Source organism: Xenopus laevis, chromosome 9_10L (genome assembly GCF_017654675.1).
Source record: "Xenopus laevis strain J_2021 chromosome 9_10L, Xenopus_laevis_v10.1, whole genome shotgun sequence".
NCBI classification, from domain to species: domain Eukaryota; kingdom Metazoa; phylum Chordata; class Amphibia; order Anura; family Pipidae; genus Xenopus; species Xenopus laevis.
In genome coordinates this window covers 574,324-586,672 of record NC_054387.1, presented here as the reverse complement: position 1 = coordinate 586,672, position 12,349 = coordinate 574,324, and the positions used below count along the sequence as shown (strand labels likewise).

The 12,349-nt window shown below is 46.3% G+C and overlaps 1 protein-coding gene across 1 annotated transcript in view; it reads right to left on the bottom strand.

Annotated features, from left to right (window-relative positions):
- The window catches only part of LOC108700747 (inactive phospholipase C-like protein 2), a 30,046-nt gene extending 19,133 nt beyond the window's left edge, over positions 1 to 10,913 (bottom strand). Inside the window, exon 1 of the mRNA XM_018234679.2 lies at positions 10,664 to 10,913. Coding sequence (XP_018090168.1) covers positions 10,664 to 10,903 — 240 coding nt within the window. The 5' untranslated portion in view covers positions 10,904 to 10,913. The remainder of the gene's footprint in view (positions 1 to 10,663) is intronic.
- Between the last annotated feature and the right edge of the window lie 1,436 nt (positions 10,914 to 12,349).

Genomic DNA, 12,349 nt, shown 5'->3' with positions numbered 1-12,349 from the left:
CGAATACAAGAAACAAAACTTTCCGCATGAGCACTGCTGATATTTCCAAGTGGAATAGTGGGCGACTGCTTGAGAATTGCACCCACAGTAATAGAAGAGAGAGGGGGAGAAGGGGTATTTTACAGATTTTTTTCAATGGAAGCATATTGTTCTTCAGTTTTGATCACATGTAATCATTCACTGAGATCGTGCTCCCACATCCTAACAAATTTCGCCTGGTGCAACTGACTGATCCCCTCTATCCAGGACTAAGAGAATGTGTTAGTTTTCTGTACTGGGAAAAGATGCCGAATCTTAGTGCACATGGAACCTGAGATCACATCAGTCTTCATAGGGAATAAACAAAGCAATCGAAAGGCTTGTTTGTACTGACCATTGCTTCCCAATGGTGTGGGGATTCCATACTAAAAGTACAGAATTTAATATTTTTCACCAAAAACACAATGAAATCCAGTGTAAATGGCTCAATGCACAATCCAGTTTTCAAGAGGTAAAAACGAGAGGACGGGCAAAGGGGGAAATGGTGTTAACAGAGGTTCCCAGTGGTTCCTAAACGGTAGGGTTGGGGACGGGTCTGAAGGTCAGCTAGGGTGAATCTCCAGTTACTTCTAAATACTCCTGAAAGATTCTCAAGCAGGGAAATGATTCGGAGTGTAAACTTAAGGTGGCCATACACGGAGAGATCCGCTTGTTTGGCGCCAAACGAGTGGATCTCTCTCCGATATACCCACCTTGAGGTGGGCAATATCGGGCTGATCCGTTTGTGGGCCCTAGGGCCCAATGATCGGATCCTAATGAACGGGAATGGGCGGTCGGATCGTGGGACCGCATCAACGAACAGATGCGGCCGCGATCCAACGGGATTTTTAGTCCCAGCCGAAAGTCGGGCAGATCTCGATCGGGGAAGCCCGCTGGGGGCCCCCATACACGGGCCAATAAGCTGCCAACTCGGTCTGTCGGCAGCTTTTATCGGCCCGTGTATGGCCACCATTATTCAATGTCTTAGATATTTCTGGGACTATGGCTGAATGGCAAATGTAAACCTTGTTATTAGCTATGGGGGGGCTCAAGTTCCAAGGAAGGTCTTGAACTGAAAATGTCCAGCAACCACTGACTGAGGATATGGGAATTTGGGGTAATAATGAGAGAGACACAGAAAGTATCTTCCAACGAGTCAACTTGGACAACACCGTCAGGTTGGTAACTTCAAAGATAAGACTGCGGAAATCAATATATGATAAACACCACTGGCTTCAAGTGAATTCCAGAGAAAAGAGTGGCTCTATCATTGTATTACTGTGGGTTGGTTACCCTGAAATCCCCTTGTGGGCAGGTCAGCATGGCCAGGTTGGCTCTGAGTCTGTCCGACCCGCATAGGACACTACACTGTATATAATAATAATATAATATAATATACAGCAAACATAAGCGACATAGATATTTATATACTGTAAAGATCGGAGGGGTCGTGGAAAGGGTTGTCTGAATATAAGGGAGATTCTTTGCAGAAAGCAGACAGTTAAATAAAATAAATTAAATACCTAGTAGCCAGAGATCTGCCCTTATAACAACCCACTTAATGGTTTCCATGTTCCCATATCTCCTGCAAATAAGCAGCACTTGACTAACATACAAAAATTGCCGCGTTACCATGGATAACTCCCCCAGCCCTTGCCATTAACAACGAGATTTGTTATCAAAAGCCATTAGTTCCAGCTGAACTCAGCCCTCGCTCTAATGGACACGAGACACAAGGGCCATTTCATGAAGGAAGAAGACGACGACAGAGTCAACTTAATCCAGATATGAGATGATCGGCTCATATATATTGATCAGATGACTTCTCACAGACTTACTTATATATGAGCCATAAATAGCTTGATAAATATATCCTTATAAATGGGATTTAGTGATTTTATCCATTATAATCACATATGTCATGGTCATACACAAGCCCATCTCTTATCCAAACAACATCAATTCTCTCTCTCAACAATGACCCACCCATGTGCCAAGATGATGGAATAGACTGTGATCTGATGGGATTACAGGAATGTGTATGGATAGTGGCTCTCCAGTTGGCCAATAATACACTGATGTGGTTTGATCATGAACCAACCCAGCCCAATCATGATGCCACCAGCAAAACGTAGCACATGAATAGTGTTATTGACCACCTTCTTTTGTGCCACCTCCCCTAGAGACCAGTGTTATGTAGAAGTCTTGATCGGGTTGGTCCCTACCTACAGTGATGTATAGAGGTGGAACCATTATGCTAAGCGGCCGAGTTTCATTAAACCCTGGACACCTTTTTATAATAGAAGAATGGCTGGTGCAAAATACAGGGAAACATTGCAGAGAACCTCATTAAGGTGCTAAACATCTGAAGCTTGGGATTAAGTCCATCGCTCCCCACAAATGCTACACAGGAGGCCCAAGTAACACTGCAGTAGCTCAAGAACAAGGGGGTGAATGTCACACACTGGCCCAGCTTGACAATTAAGTAGCTCAAGCATCATCCAACCAATTGCAGATGCCAATCCGCCTTTTGGCCATTGCTAATGTATAATGTACTTTTGATATCCGAGTGGAGGCACCAAGAAACAAATTCTTGCTCCTTCATTTGTGCATAAGAGAAGTCAGCGAGTGGTGCCCATTTCTTACTTTTTATTTGCACATACAGTATAATGTCTTGTGGGATTGTCTGAAATCAGTGGGCTGATAGATCTAAATGCAGTGTCTATAAGAAAACAATTAGCTTTGCCCATACAGCATTCATTGAGTCTTATTGCAGCAATGGTGCCCCTGGATGAGACAGTTAATCTCATTTCTTGCCCATCCCTCCCCATTGGTCGGAGCTCTGGGGCGGCAGTGTGTGTGTGTTTGTGCCTCTGGAAGTAATTTTGTGATGTCCATGCAAAGCTGCACATATCACAGTACATTATACACTCATCTGAACTGACAGAAAGAGCCGTGCTGACGTGAGCGAGGGAGGACAAGAGAGGCCCAGCCTCCCATTCTCGCCAGTCTCCCCGGTGCATTGGCATCACTATGTAAGGGCTCAGGTGAATGATTCTCTGGGGATCCAGCCAAGCAACGGGAGGAATGTCAGGGCACAGCACACAAGATCACTCTCTCAGGCTGGCAGTTGGTAACCGGCAGCTGGAGGCATGTATTTTGTTGAAAAAGCACAGGATAATTGGTATGGCATTCTGTCCAAGACCATAACAATGAAGCAAATACACGCCAACCCCAGGATAAACCACTGCAAATGATTATATTTCTTATTAAAAGATAACGCTGGTTCTCAGCATGTGCACTCTAACACTTTCACTCTATTCTAGTCCCTCTAAGGGCAAGTAAAACAGTGTATACAAGCTAATTTCTAGGCAACAATGCAGCTCAGAGTCCTGGCAGGAATTAAGGCCACAATACACACGCCCACAACATCGTCACCTGATTGGCCCACAGGCTGAGCAGACGGAGCCCCTATGAGGGGCCACACACGTTGGATGAGTAGAAACAGTAGGATGGGAGATGTGCTGGGGCTCATTCTCATTCCCACCATTTACTGGCCAACATGGTGCATCAGTAGATGACAGTTTCTATCCTACCAATTCCAGAACCAACTGAGATCCATAGCACAAACATATAAGTTGAGATCACACCACATACAAGAATGGGACTACTTTATCAGTACATATATGGGCACCTTTAGGCTGTACATCTGATATTAGAACATCATGCCAGTCCAAGGGATAAACGGACCAGAACCAACATCTTCTCTGGTTCACAGGTGATAGAAGAAGCTACAGAAGAAAGAGCCGTTGAAAATACATGGAGTATATCATTAAAATCCAAATAAATCAAGCTGCTTCGTTTCACGTAGTATTTAGTCTCCGTTTCCCGTAAAGTTAAAAGGCAAATTCATTGGCGCTGCCATTAGCACAATTGTGGTTTTATGGGGGTGCAAACTGAGAAGAATAAATACGCGGTGCTACGGATATCTACACAATGTCTGTGCAACGGCAAGTAGTAGGACTGCCGAGTGTTACACATAGAAATAGACAAATGGAAAGAAAACCCAAGATTGGCACCAACACACCCCAAAGCTGGAGACATGGACCTCTCTGGATCGAAACTGCAGAGTCGTGCCAAGAGGTGTTTTTGCTTAAATCAAGTCCCTCTCATGCATCTGCCCACTTGCTACAACAGCCCCCCTTCCACTCACAACCACTGCCCCCCACGAGCCACCCATCCCCCCTTTCTCTTACCCACTTGCCTTTTGGGAACCAGTAAACCAGACCAGGAACAGGAACGGAGTATAGCAATTTTCTTTTTTATTGTGCCTCCCCCTAGTCCTGACCCTGCTGAACTGGGCTGATTTATTTTGGCAACTCTCCATCACACATCCTTGCACCAGGGATATAAATTGAATGAACTCCTGAATTTGGGCTGACAGGTTGGCTAAGCCTTGATCTCTATAAACGAGAGTCATTAGAAACAAAAATATGCATTGGCTCAGCCTAGGAACTTATACCTTGTAGATCAAGACCCTCTTGTGATTCAGAATAAAGGATTTTTGGCAGTTGAGCAGCTGGATTTGCTGGAAGTAACTACACAAGATGCAACAATCCATGAGCATGGCCTGGATGTTTGGGAGGTTGTAAAGGAGCTTGCCATAGAATAGGAGCTTCTTGTTTGAAAGGAGAACCTTAAATAAATGGGAGCATCTCTAAAGAGAAGCTTCCACTCCCAAACCACAGCTTGTCTCCCCAATAATGGCCGCCTTACACGTTGACAACAGAGTTGACTGGTCACATCTCATGCCCCTTAATCTTCTGCTATAGTTGAAGCCTATCTGGACCTGCCTTTAACTGCCCATGCTCACTTGTTGCTTGAGAAGGGTTAATTAACAGCTGAGAAACACAAACACTATAGAGAGATCCATTCATGGACCTGCCCCCTAAAATGTAATGCCACGCCCAATGGTCTTCTTGTAAGGGAATTATAACACAACAGGAGGTTGTGAGTGGCAATAAAGCCATCTTGCAAGAAAAAATACAAGACAAGGTCCCTTCATAGGAGCCGAGCAGGGAAAGCAATACCAATATATGAGAATATATTCATAAGCAGAAGTAATAAAGAGAGCGAGTCGGAATGATGTGAATTTCCTGTTGTTCTTCTCACTTCCTGTGGCCCAGGAACCACATCTAAGTGCCTCGCGGCAACATGGCACCACAAGACATGAGCCCACCCACCCAACGTGCAGACGCCTGAGCTGGGGGTGTACCTGCTATTAAGCCATAAAAATAACAACCTTCATCATCATCATACAGTTAACATGGAGACAATTCTACAACTTCTCAGTTGTCATTGCAAGAAAAGCCATTAATATGATGCCAGTGGCGTAATTTCTTATCCACAAGACCCCCCACAACAGTGGCCCCGCTCCCCTGCGCCTGTACTACATGTATGTGTAAGGGGGTCAGTGATAGAAATCATGGGTGTCAGGCAGGGGTAGTGTTTGTTGGCAGTCAGGGACCCCTTGAAAGACAGAGGGTCTGCTCCCTACTAGTTATGGCTCTGGGTGAATCTCATAATTGTCCTACTGGTGAATAAAGTCACATAACTGAAGGGCAACTGCCAATGTCCAGCCAATCAACACTTGGCTCAGTGGAGGGGCAACAGCTGGCGTTTTGCCCCCTGCCCAACAAGTGGGCACCAGCAATTGCCCTGTATGCCATGAGCCTTATAGGCAGTGCCTAGCTTCAGAGTGTGCATAGGGGCAATAAGATAAAGGGGTAGAAGAGTAAATATATAAATGACACCAATAGAGAAGAGCAGACAAAAAAGAGAGAACTCCCTGCTGTGCGTCACAGGGACTGGAACTTACTGAGTTTATCCTCCTGCCCCCACCCTGGACTCTTACTGCCCCATCTCCAGCACCCACACAACTGTCAGTTCTGCCATCAAACAACTCATATTCTTCCAAGCTGTAAAATCCCAAAAGAGCCAGTTCTTCCATTTGTCTGTGAGCTCTGTGGGTCAGAGCAAAGCAGCTCTCCCTTGATATTCCTACCCAGCTCCTTACTGTTTTATTCATGTACTTGACTCGTGTACATGCACTTTCTCTCTCTCATATATATATATATATATTTACCACTTGTGCTGCATTTGTGCAGAACCAATTCCCAATTAGATTGTACACCCCACCTCCAGCACCACCACCACATTTATCATAGGGCTCCAGTTCTCATAAGCAGTTTTATTATTTCTCCGCTCATCCGAGACCCAATTAAATTTCTATAGCCGATCAGCAAAATCTTTTTCAGCTATTTTACCAGGAGTCAGACTATTAATACTCACCAGTAGTGTGAGGGGCAATTGCACAATTAGGGGCACAACAGTGACTTGCTGCTACACTGGCTCTGGGCTTTATCGTTATCCATTCAGTGCCGTTATAATTCCCAAAGTCTCCCATATTTACTGACCTTCAAGGGCCAATGGTAAGAGTCACCTGCTCATGGTTTGGTCAAAACAAAAGCTGGAAATCCCTGTTCTGTGATGACCCAAATCTGCATGGGGCCCAATCCAGGAGGCTTACGTTGGCCAATGCCCCAATTGCTTGCCAATGATCCTGCTGTCTGTGCCCGGCTTGAAGGCCTGGAGGTAGAGTTGCCACCTGACCAGTATTCGGCCTCGTACTTTCATATGGTCATGGAACTCCAAGGTAACCCCCCCACCAGATAAAGGTGCATAAAGGGTTAATGTGCAGAACAACAGCCAATCGGATCCTCTGGGGCCTCAGCACTGCACTCTCAGTAAAAACACTCTTCTGTATCTCATCTACCCCCCCCTCCCAGTCTATCCAATCATATGAGATGCTCAGGTGTCGCTCCCTCGTTCAGCCTAAAAACAAACACTGATTAGAATTTAGATTCCCCCCCCAGCATACATCTGGCTCATCTGCTCTGCACACTGAGACCTCCCAACCTCTGCCTGAGAGACCCCCCAACCTCTGCCTGAGAGACCCCCCAATCCTCTGATTGAGAGACCCCCCAATTCTCTGATTGAGAGACCCCCCAATCCTCTGAGAGACCCCCAATCGGGCTGCCTGAGAGACCCCCAATCGGGCTGCCTGAGAGACCCCCAATCGGGCTGCCTGAGAGACCCCCAATCGGGCTGCCTGAGAGACCCCCAATCGGGCTGCCTGAGAGACCCCCCAATCCTCTGCCTGAGAGACCCCCCAATCGGGCTGCCTGAGAGACCCCCCAATCCTCTGCCTGAGAGACCCCCCAATCGTGCTGCCTGAGAGACCCCCAATCCTCTGCCTGAGAGACCCCCCAACCCTCTGCCTGAGAGACCCCCAATCCTCTGCCTGAGAGACCCCCAATTGGGCTGCCTGAGAGACAAAGGGGAGGCCAGCAGTTTTGGGGGTCAGCGGTGCATGTGGGGGGTCAGTAAGTGCAGCAGAAAGTGTTCCAGATGCAGCTCAATCATTTAGTCCCATTAGTTCCAATAGGGAAATGACTTTCCATTACGGGGGCATTTCATGGCTCATTGTCACACACTCAGTTACCCCAATACCCCCCATAATCAATGTCCTGTCTCACTGCCCCTCAGTAAAGGCTTTGTGCAAAGGCAATGTAATCGCACTGTATTGGGACTGAGCAATAAGTAACAATAACCCCCCCGTCTATATTTCCATTATACCCCATTCCTTCTCTGTGTCTCTTATTTACCTACATGTGCCCCCCCCCCCAGGGCAGGAACCCACAGTAACCAATGAGAGATTTGCTTTCCCTATTGTACCTGCAATAATCTCATCTTTGCTAATTGCTCATTGGTTGCTATGGGCAACTCCCCCGGAGACTCATTTCATGGCTCCCCATTAGTTGATAAAACACCAGTGACTCCCCCGGGGGGGGGGTCTCCATGTAAAGCACAATCACAAGAGACATTTCGGGCACAAACGTCTCCAGCTTCCCCTCTGTATTAATAGAATGGAACAAACAATGACAATTCACCTATAAATGTGTCACTTCAATGGCCGCTCTACAAACTGTCAGCAAGTCATTTCCCTTTAAATTTCCCACACACTCAGCACTCCCCAAATTTCACTGCTTTCAAGTGATTTATAAGGAATTGCTATTGGCAACAGTGTCTCTGCACTGCTGGCTCTGACTACTGAAACAATGGTACAAGTCAGCCAATGAATGAACAGACCTGCAGGAGAGATTGACTTCTGCTACTTTGTGTCATGAGTCAGAACCAGACAACACAAGGGGATAAACAAATACTGTCACTTGTAGTTACATTTAAATATCATTTTATAAAATTTTGGCTGACATCTCCCTTTAATCTTCTCCCCACGAATACTTGGGGGCAAAAAACTGAAATTGATATCAGAGGGGCTGATGTCTGGGGGGTGAAAATCTCTGCTTCGAGAATAATTAAACTGACAGCAGCTCTTGTGTGGGGAATGAGAACGGGAGGAATTGTAGACTTTGTGTACAAGTAATGGCAGTGCAGAACAGCAGTGCACAAGGTGATGTGTATAAAGTGTATAAAAGTGTACTTAGTGTATATAGTGTGTATATAATGTGTATAAAGTGTATAATGTGTATAAAGTGAATAAAGTGCATAATGTGTATAATGTCTATATAGAGTATATAGTGTATAAAGTGTATATAGTGTATAAAGTGTATATGTATGTATGTATATTTTTATTTGTAAAGCGCTCCTTGAGGGCAAAGCACTGTACAACAAAACAATAAATTAGTAGTAACACACAAGGGGTATATAGTGTATAATGTGTATAAAGTGTGTATGTGTATATAGTGTATGTGTATAGTGTATAACGTGTATAAAGTGTATAAAGTGTATAATGTGTATAAAGTGTATAAAGTGTATAACGTGTATAAAGTGTATAACGTGTATAAAGTGTATAACGTGTATAACGTGTATAAAGTGTATAAAGTGTATAACGTGTATAACGTGTATAAAGTGTATAACGTGTATAACGTGTATAACGTGTATAAAGTGTATAAAGTGTATAACGTGTATAACGTGTATAACGTGTATAAAGTGTATAACGTGTATAACGTGTATAACGTGTATAAAGTGTATAACGTGTATAACGTGTATAAAGTGTATAACGTGTATAACGTGTATAAAGTGTATAACGTGTATAAAGTGTATAACGTGTATAAAGTGTATAACGTGTATACCGTGTATAACGTGTATAACGTGTATAACGTGTATAACGTGTATAACGTGTATAACGTGTATAACGTGTATAACGTGTATAAAGTGTATAACGTGTATAAAGTGTATAAAGTGTATAACGTGTGTGTATCACTGGGCGGCACTTGGAGGCGACAAATGGAAACACAACTCATCACAGCGGGAGTAAAAAGCTCATGGGAATGAAGTTTCCAATGACGCTGAACTACAAGTCTCAGCACCTCCCAAATCACCAGTGAACTGAAATAGATCTGAGATCAGGAGACACTGAATCTCGTTTCATTGGCAACACTTGGGTTCAACTTCTGGCCCAACTCCCGGTGACCTTGGGTGCGTCACTTTATCCCACTTGGGGGGAACTGATAAATATCCAGTATCTCACGATTGGGCCCCGTCTTCAACTGAACCCAGATAAACACTGAGCAGCCCTAGTTAAAGGGGAACTAGCATGAGTGTAAATAGTTTGTGCAGAGAGATAAATAACTCATAAATACTTCAAGGACTGGAGTCTCCACCAATAATGACTCTGCACTGACAATTCAGTTTCCCTATGACATCATCAGTGATGCTATTTATATATACGTGTGTATTTATGATGTAGGAGGTCTCGGGGTTGCTGAACTGGGCCCAGACTTTGCCTCAACTTTACTGACTGGGATTCTAATGTGATCGTCTCCCTTTCTGTACACTGGGGGTGCTGCTCCCCAATCTATCACATATGAGCCGGGTGCTGCCCCAAATCAGACTGATCCCAGGGGCCAATGATCAGATCTCACAGTGGGGCCCATGGAGACCCCATTAGCCAAAAAATGATTCAACTCATTCACCCGCTCCCTGTCACATGGGCTCTGAGTGACATGCGCTGGTTTTGTCCAGATATCAGTCAGGCAGCTTGTTGGTGACCCCCCACACACTGCCCAATAAGTTGCCCAATAAGCTGGCCAATAAGTTGTCCACAGGGTCTGGATGGACGAGCCACCAGATTTTATTGGCCAGTGTTTGGTTTGTGGATGAGCGTCAGTGTTGGCACCAGTTTAGTGAGTTTGGGCCCCAAAGACTGACCCACTGGTATTTGGGCAAAACTCCAGTTCAAGATCCATCAGCCACAGGCATTTCAGGTGGGTCATCACATGACTCCATTATGGGCCACTCACTGGTTTTGGGGCTGAGCCTAGTTTGCTGGTGGCCAATGGGTTGAAATGTGGGTGCTTTGTTGCCCAATGAGCAGGAACTGAGCCCAGCGTTACTTTATTAGTGACACAAGTTGTTCCAATAACCAATAGAATGAGAGCGGAGGCAAGTGATAGTGGAGCTGAGAGGCTAATACACTGGGTATAATGAATTGCCCAGACATTCAGGTAAGAGTCACGGGGGCAATATGGAGGGGTAAATATAGATACAAATATCTCATTACCTTCATGATGCTGGTGGTCTTCAGGCTACTGCTCCCTTGGCTCCTCTCTGCCGAGTGGTCCCGGCTGCTCCTCCCTGATTGGGGACTGTCCTCCGAGCATCTCCCATTGACCTCCAGCTCTTCCCCAGTCTGATCCGCAGAATTTGTTCTGAAGGTCCCGTCCTGCACCCCCAACAGCCCCACAATAACAGCGGCACATGCAGCAGCAGCGCAGGCCGCAGACTCCTGCCCATCCGACATCCTAAATGCAATCAACTCCCTGCACCCTCAGCCTGGCATGGTCCTGGGAGTCGCACTATTGTCCTTCACATCTTCTTCATTTCTTGGCTCTCAGTTTGGGCCTCTCTCATGTGCCCCCAGTGCTGGATTAGAACAGGAGCTGCCTGGCCTCTTCTTCCCTCTCACAATTGGCCGGAGAATTGACAACTGGGCTGACAATTGGGCTGTGAGAATTAGAATGTGAATAAAAAGTGCAGAAGATCAGCTTTATTCTCTCCTTGATGGGGAGGAATCTACTGTCTCTCTGTGTCTCTGACTTGTGTTACTGTCTCTCTCTCTCTTTATATCTCTGTCTCTCTCTTTATGTCTCTGTGTCTCTGGGGGTCTCTGGCTGCAGGAATGAACCTTCAGTATCAGATCCACTAAGTGAAATAATGGGGAAATTCAATGTTCTGGCTCTCACTGTCCAGCTCTGACTTTCCAAGTGCCAGAGGGTTGCAGGGAGTCGTTGGAATGAGCTGCAGGGAGTCGTTGGAATGAGTTGCAGGGAGTAGTTGGAACGGGCTGCAGGGATTTGTTGGAGTGAGCTGCAGGGAGTCGTTAGAGTGAGCTGCAGGGAGTCGTTGTTAGAATGAGTTGCAGGGAGTTGTTGGAGTGAGCTGCAGGGAGTTGTTGGAGTGAGCTGCAGGGAGTTGTTGGAGTGAGCTGCAGGGAGTCGTTGGAGTGAGCTGCAGGGAGTCGTTGGAGTGAGCTGCAGGGAGTCGTTGGAGTGAGCTGCAGGGATTCGTTGGAGTGAGTTGCAGGGAGTCGTTGGAATGGGCTGCAGGGAGTTGTTGGAATGGGCTGCAGGGAGTTGTTGGAATGGGCTGCAGGGAGTTGTTGGAGTGAGCTGCAGGGAGTCGTTGGAGTGAGTTGCAGGGAGTCGTTGGAATAAAATGTAATTGTGAGGGGTAAGTGGAGCTGGAGGGAAAGAACAAATGTGTCAGACTTGCAGGGTCCCGTGCTGAGGGGTCGGCGGCTCCTCGGGGTCGGCTTGTGTTGGTCCCAGTGCAGAGGAGAGAAATGAGGGCTGAGGAGGGAGGTGTCAGTAAAGCGCCGGAGCTGCAGAGAGAGCGGAGAATTGACTCGTCACTGGCGGAGGCTCCTCGGGTGTAACGTGCCGGGCGGTTGGCGGCGGAGGGATAAGAGGAGAGAGCGGAGCTGGAGGCGGAGGGATCCGTGGGGCAAAAAGACGAGCACTGAGCTGAGATGTTCCCGGGAGCTGCGGCTGCTGCTTCTCCTCATCCCTCGGCTCCTCCCCCGACTCCTCTTTGCTCCTCCCCCTCCCTCACTCGCACGTGCTGTCTGTTCTGTCTGCCCTGTCCGTATTTCTGTCCTGAGATTTATTATTATTATTATTATTATTATTATAATGAAATCATCGCAGTGTCTCTCACACAGCAGGAGTCACAGATAAGAATAAGAATA